Source organism: Nuphar pumila, chromosome 13 (genome assembly GCF_984573655.1).
Source record: "Nuphar pumila chromosome 13, dmNupPumi1.hap1.1, whole genome shotgun sequence".
NCBI lineage: Eukaryota > Viridiplantae > Streptophyta > Magnoliopsida > Nymphaeales > Nymphaeaceae > Nuphar > Nuphar pumila.
Window position 1 is genome coordinate 65874737 of NC_143261.1, and position 11041 is coordinate 65885777.

Consider the following 11041-nt stretch of genomic DNA (forward strand, 5'->3'; position numbering starts at 1 on the left):
TGCCGGAACACAAAAAGAAAAAAAAAAGATAGGGACCAATCAACAAAATGCATGGCTATTGGTCCACTCCATGGGTAGGACCTACTTCCAAATACTTCTCGAATCCATTACTGGATCCATAAAGTTCGAATCAAGACCCAACCAAAACTTTAGTGGTGAACAAGTTTGATTTAGAACTACTGTCACAAATCTCATTATCAAGAAAACGTCTATGAGGAAAATATTGTGATAAATAAACAATTTTTTGAAAAATTTAAAAATATTAACAAAATATATATCAACAAAGAAAATATATAAATATGAGAAGTGATTTTTTTTCCTGCTAAACCAAGGAAAAACCCTTCCATCACCGGCTGCACCTGATGGCCTCCGATTGGTGAAACCCTTTAAGAAGATGATTTTATCGCTTCAGTATCAGAATGAAAATGTGATATTTCAAAAATATCACCATATTTAAAGGTCAATTGCACACGAGAGTTCTCCTTATTAGGTAAGTGCAACTCGTGAAAGCCATCAAACTGACTGGACGTTACCAGTTCAAAACCTTAGGTCTCCCTTGTCATGGAGCCAAAGCTGAGTATATTTTTTAGTGAGAAATGGGGGACTTAGGGTACGTTTCATGGCTTGTCCAAGGTTGGACTTAGGGTACAGAATAAAACATTGGTTTTGTTTGTTCTGTAACAACTTTTCTAAGTCTTAACGATTGTTTGTACCGTTCTCAGATGCTATGTTTCAAATGTCTGTTGTTGTTTGATGACGATGTGCGGATAACTTGACAGTCATGGATAATGGGTCTAATTACTTTGACGATCAGTGCGAACATCCCGACGATGAGAATCCATACCAACGGCCCGACCGTCTTCTTCTCCCGGTGTATGGCCGAAGGAGGATGCCGCTGCACAGGTCTGGATTCCCAACGAACGACAGTGGGTGGAGCCGTTGGAAGATCGGCCCCGACGAGGGAACCCTGTCGGAGAGGGAAGGGAGGACGTCGATGCCATTTCCAGCGAGAAGAGGACGAACGCCACAACGATTACGAGCAAGGAGACAATGAGCGCCGGGAGAAATCCTGCCAGTCTGCTGGAGGTTGACGATAGGCACCTTAGGTTCGGGACATCGTCCGCTTGTGGCCGGAGAAGGGAAATGGAAGACGCTCTATCGCCGTTAGCCGAGAACGATCAAGATTTTTTGGGATGGAATAAGGCATTCAAGCGGAGCTTCTTGCGCATGGACAAGGAGGTCTCAGGCCAGGTGCCCACCAGAAACGCGTGCCACTGCGAGATTGAAACGCCCCACCACGAGGCCATCGGCTCGACGACAGTGGTCACTGTGGTGATGGCGAGCGAGATTGTCGTCGCCAACTGCGACGATTCTCGGCCCGTCTTGTGCCGAAGCTGGGCCGCCATCCCCCTTTTTGCTGTCCCCCTTTCCGGGTTGATTCCAGTCTGCCACTGTCCCCTTTTCCGCCGTCCCCCTTTTTGTGTTGATTTCAGTCGGCCGCTGCCCCTCTTTCCAACGATTTCTGGGCTGTCTTGTGCCACAACGGGGCCGCCATCCCCCTTTTCGAATTTATTTCAGTCGATCGTCGTCTCCCTTTTCGGTGATTCCCGGACCGTCTTGTACCGAAACGGGGCTGCCGTCCCCCTTTCCGGCAATTCTCGGCCATCTTATGCCGGAACGGGGTCGCCGTCCTACTTTTTCGGCGATTCCCGGGCCATCTTGTGCTAGAACTGTTCCGCCATCCCCCTTTCCGGGTTGATTCCAGTTGATCATTGTCCCCCATTCTGGCGATTTCCAGGCCGTCTTGTGTCGGAATGGGACTGGTCGGACGAGCTCCTTGGGTGGGGAGAGAGAGACGCCTCGATGGGCGCAACACGCTCGTCGATGAGTTTTTTTTAATTGTTTCGCCTGTCCTTGTTATTTTTGTAATAGGAGGGCATGTTGAACAAAAAAGATAGTAAATAATGAATACAACGGACGGCGTTCTGCACATCGGCCGCATCCCATGTTTGTTAAAAAACATGAACTTTTTTGTGATTTTTGTCTTGCAGGATGAACAAGACATGTCATCAAACATACCCTTTAGGGCGCGTTTGAATAGCCAGTCGTTCTCGTCTGCGGGATGCACACGGCCCCACGAGCGTCTGTTGCACCCATGCAAATGCAGAGAGTGCAGACGCAATATTGGTGCGTTTCAGGAAGGCTTATTTGGCATCTGCCACTATCATGTGCCCTCCTCCCCCACCCCTCACACAGAATCGTGCTGGACAGACAATCTCAGACAAAAAAGAAAAATCATTTTTTGGGGGGTGCATGGACATGGCAAAAAAGTGCATCCTGCCTTGTTCATGGACACCTGGACATGTCTTGTCCATGGACATCCGCGATTCAAACATACCCTCTAGGGGCTTACAAAGACTTTGCTCAACTGGTAGAGGTGACTTGTGAATGACATCAAGTTGAAGGAACATCACAAGCTCGAACCATGGGAAAATCCTTGCTACAAGGTTGAAACTAGGTGTACTCTCATAAAGGTGAGGGGACCCCAAGAGTTTTACCCAAGGTTGTTACAAAGGAAAATGAGAACGAGAAACATCTTAAGAAACGAAAATGAGAACAAGTTTTTTCAGGCGCACTTGCTACGAGAAACAGGAAACAAATAAAAAATGCATAAAAAACGTTTAAAAAAAAGTAATATAATAAATTAATAAAACAAAAATTGTATATGTATATATATATCCCATGAAAGAAAACAATTAGGAACGTGGGGAAACTCATGGAAAACAGTTTTTCATAGTATGGGTAACACATTTCCCATAGCATGGGAAACACATTTTCTATGATTTTTTGGGTGTTTTCCAAATATATTTTTTTTGAAAGCCAAGCTGGGCTTAGGCAGACCCCTACCAGTTATTATTCAATCGTACCACTGGGTTTTGAACCTGCAACCTCCTACCACAAGGAAACTGTGTATTGACAGCTCCTACCAACCACATAGAGCCCCCTGTTGGTGTGTTTCTCTTTTTTTTCATGACAAGGAATCCTCGCCCGAAGCCAGAGACGACCACCCGTTGGTGTGTTTCTCAAACGTTTCAAAATGCAATATTTTTCTTTTTGAAATGTTTTTTTCCAAAAAACACATTTTCCACTCTTTTATAGTGTTTCTAGTAACCTTGGGAGGCAGACAGTACCAATAGGAGTCTCCACTTGTCTGGTAGGAGCAGCTAGTGCAGGTCACCTTGTGCTTAGGGATGGCAGTGGACCGGGGGAAAGCGGAGCCCCATCCCGCCTCACCCCGTTTGAACCGGGGATGGAGGCGGGGACGAAGGTTAAAATCCATCCTCGTTCGGGGATGAAGGCGGGGATGGACTTACACTTTTCCCAGACCCGCCCCGATCCCTGCCTAGCCCCGCCCCACTCCATCCCCGGTCCTTCTAAAGGATGGCAATAGACTACAGAGAAACGGGCCCCACCCTGCCTCATCCCCGTTTGAACCGGGGATGGAGGACATGAAACGGGGATGAAGGCGGGGGTGGAGGTTAAAATCCATCCCCTTACGGGGATGGAGGTTTTAATCTTGAGACGGGGCGGGGGTAGAGACCCTGTCCCCCGGTCCATTGCCATCCCTACTTGTGTTAGGATGCTGCAGGTTCAAAACCCAATAATACAGTTGTATAACTGATACGACTATGCCTAACCCAGCTTGCCTGTAAAAAAAAAAAAAAAATTAGGGCGCAGAGAATGCATGGTCGATGATGGAAGGTTTTCCCTTTAACCTAGTTTTAAAAAAAAAATGAGAAAGAGGGACTGAGGTACACCAAGGACCTTCTAGGTGCATGAGATGGGTTTTTTTTAATTGAAATAAAAAAGTAAAAAGGTTTTGAAAATATTACCCATATTTATTACTAAGCTAGAGTCAGGCCAGCCTAGCTAATTTTTCCATGTATAACCAAAGGAAAGGTCCGTTCCACCAATGGGATTAAGTTCCTGAAAACCCCCTAAGATCCATACCCGGACTCATAATATCGGGCCCAGGTCCGAACCAGAGGCTGAGATCAAACTCGTCCACCGACCACATTGACCACACCCCCAAAGCCAAAATCTGAATTCCCAAAATACCCTCGAAACAGACAACAGGGATATTTGGCTTCGCCAGCCGAGCCTTCCTTGTCTAGCCAACCAAAGCACCAGCTTGGGCCACGAACCAAATACGAACCAATATTAAGCGTTAGATTCTTACACGTGGACGGAATCTGGTGCTCCGTGATTCTTGACATTGGGTGCGACGGCCTATAAATAGGCGGGCGAGGCGTTACATTCGCGTCTTCAGAAAAAGCGAGCGACTGTCCGTTTCGCCTTTCTGCGCTTTCGTCGTCTTTATCCCTTTTCTCCTCCTCGTCTCCCCTCTCATCGTTTCCCCGATTCCGAATCTCTCCGGAATATTCCGCTTCCGACCGTCGCGATGGTGTCTCAGTTAGCAAGCGTGGCGCCGGAGCCCGTGGACGCCGCCGATCTCCGGTCGAAGCAGGCCGGGAACGCTACGAAGGCGCGGAGCGAGGGGGGAGCCGTGGCCGGGCGGGAGCTCGGGAGGAAGAAGAGGGTGAGGCTTCTCTATTTCCTTCGATCTGCGTTTTCTCATCCTCCTTTTGGTCCTAGAATTTGTGGCTAGGGTTTTAGGTGGAGTTCGGTGCGCCGTTGTTTTTGGTTAGGATTATTCTATTGTTATGGTTTATTTTGTGTTGTGTTTTGAGGTGAAGCTACTTTTTCTTTCTTGCGTTTTTAGTTACGGGAATTTTTCGTTTTTTCAGACTAACCGGTCGGCGAAACTGAAGCAATGCAAGCTCGACGCGAAGAGGGAACAATGGCTTTCTCAAGGTGCGAGCATTGGTTTTTTTTTATCCTCTTTTTTTTAAAAGAAAATTGGGGCTTTTTTCTGGGAGAGGATTGTATATCTCAATTCTACGATTTGTTTGGGCAGTTAGGGATAAGGGGCAGAAAGATGTGAATGGCGATTCTTCTCCTTCAACAGAGAGAAGCAGATCGCCTGAGAACTCGGACCACCGGTCTGTGAGGGACGGGAATGAGAGTTTGGATTTGCATGACAGCCACGTGGAATCGCCGATTAATAGCTCGGGGAATAGCGTGGTCGGTAACACAGGCTCCAGGCCGGAACGGCCTTGTACGAGCAGCAGCAGTGGTAGTTTCTCGGGGAGTGTTGATGTGAGCGATGAAGATGATGAAGCAAGCTTCGATGACTGGGAGGCCATTGCTGATGCGCTTAGTATGGAGGATTTGCAGAAGCCATTCGCTGAGCCTTCAGTACGTGGTGGTGAAATTGTACACCCTGTCCCAGAGCACATAGATTTACCGAAGAACTCGGCATGCTTTTCAACAGAGGTTGCATCTCAAGGGATTCTTAGACCAGAATATAAGGAGAATCCCAGTAATTTTGAGAAGAACCAGATTGATCGTGCTACCACATGTCGAGCATGGCGTCTGGATGATGCTTCCCGTCCGCTTTCACTACCAACACTTTCTAAGCAGACGAGCTTCCCAACCCAATCAGAGAGACATCTTTCTCGGGGATCTATGAGTTGGGGTGGGCATGTGATTGTTTCTCCGCAACCATCCAGTTGCCCCATTTGTTATGAAGATCTAGATCTCACAGACTCGAGCTTCCTTCCATGTTCATGTGGGTTCCGACTGTGCCTCTTCTGCCACAAGAGGATCCTTGAAGCAGATGGACGGTGCCCTGCCTGTAGAAAGGAGTACGTTCCTGTAGATGAGGGCACAAAAGGATCACTGCCACCAATATGGTTCTCTCGTTCCTGCAGCATGCGTATGAGATCATAGAATACTCTGTCTTTGGTTATTTTTGTAGTGGTGCTGCATGTGCATGTGATACTGTGTGTCTTGTGTTCTCACAAAGATGTGACTACAGTCTAGGTTTGAAGGAACTTGAAGACGGTTGAGAGGATTCTTATATAATCTCATTTCCTATTCTATATGGTACATATGTTGATGTAGGTGTTCTCTATTGTTTTGAACAATCTGTGAATATATAATAGTGATAATAGATATTTTTGCGGAGTGAACCAATAATTCCAACGTCAGTTACATGGTTTCTGTGATCCAGTTTGAATCAGATAAAATGTTATATTAAGTGTATATATTTATGGAATTTGGGTTGCATTAAGAGAACCTTGGTTAGATGATGTACTTTTTATGGCTTACTATGAGAGCTTATCTTGTTTAAAAGAATCATAGAATGCATAAGATGGTGGTTGTGTCATACAAGGTAGTCTTGTTGGCTGATCTTTTAAACTGATGTATGCTTCTTATTTTCATCTTTATGTTGAACTTCCTTTTTTGTAGTTGGGGAATTTGATATATTCATGCAATTGGGAATTTTTTGGTTAGCCATGCTACTGCAAGTAAGACCAACCTAGCTAATCTAAGTGCACACAACGAGGTACAAGAGGGTTTGGATTATAAAGAATTTTAATTTCTGGTCTTTTAGATTGTTCATTTTGTGGTTAATCACTGTGCAATTTTACGTGTTCCTTTCTTTTTTCAGTTTCGTTGATCATAGCTATTTCATCATTTCATCTTTCCCTGATGCTTGAAAGTTTGGATATGTAAAGTTTAAGGTTCACGTGTAAGACTTTTCCTTCATTGTACTTTTTTTTGGTTAGGTGCTATAACCTGATAACTTGTTTTATTAATGTATTATTTTCTAAAAGATTATCTTTCTTTTTGAAGTACATAATCATAGTATAACTACTAGGCACTACTTTGCATGCTTCACATCGGTACATGCCGGTGAGTAGGATACCTGATTCTTATTCAAATGCATTCATGTCTGTTATGATGTTCATCCTATCATCGGATAATCATGTTCAGTTGCATTCAAGAACCAGAAATGTTGGGTTGGGACTAATCGACTTTTCTTGTGTATTGTGCTTCTTATTGTATCAATGTTATGTGCGTAATTTTTGTCAGTACTTGGTGGTCTAAATTCTGAGGAAATAAGTTTGAGAATTCAAATACTATGCTACATGTTTCTGGAGTTCCGACTGGAATTTCATTGGGAATTAGTATTACATAGTAGTTATTAATAAGATAGAATTATAAGATGCATTGAATGTTGTGAACTTTTTTAAAATAGTATAAGTTTGGAAAGTTGTGGATTTGATGTTTGATCTTGGGGACTTCAAGGTTGTGTTTTTCCTTTAGTCTTCATCTTCTGCACAATTTTGGATACGTAATTCAGCCAAGTGTAGCTAATAGGTGAACCACTTCCCTCCCTGATTGGGAAATTATGGGTTTGTGTTCTGTTTTTCCCCTTCCAAAGAAATTTTAAGGAGCAAATTCAGTAGGAGAAGTGGTCACAAGGTAGTAATGAATAAGATATGCTGCTTCCTTGTTAACTTTCAACAAGGAGGAAAAGCTGAGAGTCCTGTAGATTGATATAATGATAAACAAAATAGTAATGGAATTTGTTTTTGTTTTTTGAGTATTCAACAGATGAACAGGGAACTTGCTTTGGGATACTCAATGTTTAGAAACATTTTTTTTGGGTCCATTTCAAGCTTTTGGGTGAAAAAGAGAAGTTGGATCCTTTTAGCATCTAATATGTTGGATGTAGGTGCCCATCCTCTATTTAGTTAAGAATTTCTTTCTTTTGTTTCTCAAGCTAAATGAGCCTTCTGAATCTTCCTAGGTCAGCTTTTCTACTCTGTAATTGTGAGAGAGGTATTTTTCCTGGTTGATGACTGGAAAAGTCATTTTTCTACTCTGGCCCAGAAAACGGAACTGATTATGTAATTAACTTGATAGTTCTGGGCACCTTTTGATTTATTAGTTGATGTCTATACGAAAAGGACACTTCATGTAACATATGTGTCCCTTGTCAACATCACTGAACATGCCACAACACTTCATCGACATGGTCAATTTGTGTTGGACATGGTTTTGACCATATATGTAACTGCATCTATTTCTTTCTATGATCTTGATCATTTGTTTCATGTTATTACTTTTTATTTTTCCTTTTAATATCTGTCATTTGTTAAATTACATTTCAATTTTCAACTTGAATTTATATGTTTTAGAGCTATTGTCCAAGAGTATGAACTTAAGATGATATTCATCATGCATTAGTGGTTTAGACTAAGATTGTTGCATATGTACATTTCATACATTCATATATCTATGTGTATATGTCTGCGTGACGTTTGCTCATGTCCTATACGTGTTGATGTGACATAGGATGTTATTCTTGAACCTTAGGCTGAAATTTGATGAAGATTCTGAGGTGGTTTCCTTCCCATTTAATCTTTTTAATATTGTTGTCCGTTTATAATGCCTCAACAACTGTGTAACATGGGTGCCTCTGCATCTCCAAAGCACCCGTGTTGCATCACACCTATGACCTATGTGACAATATATATTAGTTCAACATTTTTCATGTTTAGATGTGTTTTTACCTCAACAAAAAAATAGATGGATTTTTCACCCAAAACTTGATTAACTAGAAATCAAGATTTTTTGTTAAATTGATTTCATTCAAAGCATGGTTTTTAATAAATAAGCAATGATAAACACATCAACAAGTTTGGATTAGGCAAAAAACACATGCAACTACATTTTTTAAAGGGGTCTGTGACAGTCTGAGAGATAAATGTTTTGAATTTGCTGTGTCGCACCCTTTGCATCCACATCCAGAGCTACACCTATGCGACATAGCTTAACAAATAGATATTAACTTTAATGAGAAGGCTGCCAGTGCTTTGGTGTAAAAAATGAATTTTCTTCTGTTCTCAACCTAGTTAAGGTATCCCCGATTTTTAAGTTCGTTTTGGGAATTGGATGGTGTGCAGATAGTGATGTAATAAGTACCTGCAAACTATGATATATGTACAGAGGTGGCTCTCACATGGAAAAAATTATGAACGGGAATATGTGCAAACTAATTCTATACAACTTTTCTAAGCATGGCCCTGAACTTCTGTGGTGTTCCTTCCAATTCCGCTGTTGTCACTTTGGGCATAGAAATAAACATTTGTAATTTAATCACCTGTTATTTCCTTTTGTTGTACAACACATTATTGCAAACTTTTCCAGTTTGTTTATTTTCGTCTACCTTTCACCAATCTTTCTGTTGATATTCTTCTTAAAGCCTCCACCTTATTGTATACAGGCACCGACTAGTCCGCCTAGGCGTAAGTAAAACACCTAGGCTTTGCAATTCCTAGGTGGGTGGACCTTAAAAGATGCCAATTTTGTAATGACAGTTTAATCATTTATTATTATTATATATACTTTGTTTTTTGTATATATATATATGTTTATGTGTTTGTATGATTTGTTCTGTGAAATGATGAAAAAACATGCCTAGTTAATTATATATATGTTTGCTTTTGGGAATTTTTCTGTGAAATGTAGAAAGCATGCACAGTTAATTTTAATTGATTATGTTTTTTATATATGTGTGTGTTACTTTGTTTTTGATGAATTTTTCTATAAAAACCTGAAAGCATGTTTAGTATTATGGATTATGTAATATATTATTTATATATGTATGTGTTATTGTGCTTCAGGTTGAAAGCATATTTTCTTGATTATACTGAATATATGTATATATTTCTGTGTGTGTACAGTTATATATATATATATATTCTAGTTATGTACATTAATATATTTTATGAAAGCATGTTTGTACTTGTGTGATGAAAACATCTTATTAGTTATCACTAAAAGAATTAAACATAGTTCTACATATATTTTGTATACTTTTTTATAGTTTAATTAGGGTACCGACTAGTTCGATTAGTCCCACATAGTCCCCAACTAGTCTTTTTAGGGGGTCTACTAACTAAGCACGACACAGCGCTTTTGACTACATAGACTGGTTCATAAGTATTGAATGTTATTGTATTGAAATGGAATGTTAGATGGTCTTCTGTCCAAGTATAGTCTTTTATTTGCACTCTCACAAAGATGGATTGTATTTTCACCATTTTTTGTCATTCATGTCTAACCAGCATTTGATAGATTATTCAATTCTTAGCATGAGTTATTGTTGGGGTGTGTTTGGTCTATTAGCAGGTATGCTTTAGTTGCTATTTCAACATCATCAAGTTCCATCTAAGATGCTTGATTATGGGTTGCAAAGTATTTTGGTTGCTAAGATGCATCTGGCAGGCTTTGCCTTCGGACACCAAGAATGTACAGAAGGTTGGTGCATTATAATTCATCATTCTGAGAGGAAAAAATTGTGTATAGATGTGAAAAATTTCTGCCTTTTTATCTTTTTTTTCTCTTTCATAAAGTTGATTTGTATGGTTCTCTGTCTTTTCAAAAAGAAAAAAGCAAAAAATTAAAAAATGGTATGTGGCTGTATTGATGTTTAGATTCTTGGTTATAATGTCATTCCTCGATGGTGGAAATCAGATTTCTCACTGAAAGGAGGCTTAGCATGTGTAGCAAGTGTGGAAGATTCATGTCTCGCTGGTTGCCTTCTACTTGTGGTAGGTATCCTTGTTTTTCATCTTGTTTGCTGCTGCCTGTGTATTCCTTTCTGGCTCATACACTTATATAGTTGGATCAAACACATTGCATGAAGATCAAGGCTTGCAAGAAAAAGAAAATGAGATTCATGATGTATGGTTCTGTCTTTTCAAAAAGAAAAAATTCTTTTAAAAAATGATGTGGCTTAGCTTGTTTTTCATCTGGTTTGCTGCTGCCTGTGTATTCCTTTCTGGCTCATAAAAAAGAAAATGAGATTCATGATGTATGGTTCTGTCTTTTCAAAAAAGAAAAAAATCTTTTAAAAAATGATGTGGCTTAGCATGTGTAGCAAATAAGTATATCAGATGAGTTGATATTATGCAGAATCTGCCAATGTGTAAATCATTGTCCTGGATGAGAAGATCAAAAGAAAAAGTGGAAGATACTGATAGGAAACCTTGTGATGGGCGTAGACCAGTGGAAGATTGTGGAGGAATGTAAAATGGAGGATTCATGGGAATGCATTATT

At 40.8% G+C, this 11041-nt stretch overlaps 1 protein-coding gene across 1 annotated transcript; it reads left to right on the top strand.

The window, feature by feature from the left end:
- Positions 1-4334: 4334 nt before the first annotated feature.
- LOC149818539 (uncharacterized) lies at positions 4335-6099 on the top strand. Its single transcript, XM_089984911.1, has 3 exons — positions 4335-4600; positions 4809-4875; positions 4979-6099. Exons 1-3 carry the CDS (start codon positions 4463-4465, stop codon positions 5851-5853), a joined length of 1080 nt encoding a protein of 359 aa, XP_089841037.1. The 5' UTR covers positions 4335-4462; the 3' UTR covers positions 5854-6099.
- The last annotated feature ends 4942 nt before the right edge of the window (positions 6100-11041 follow it).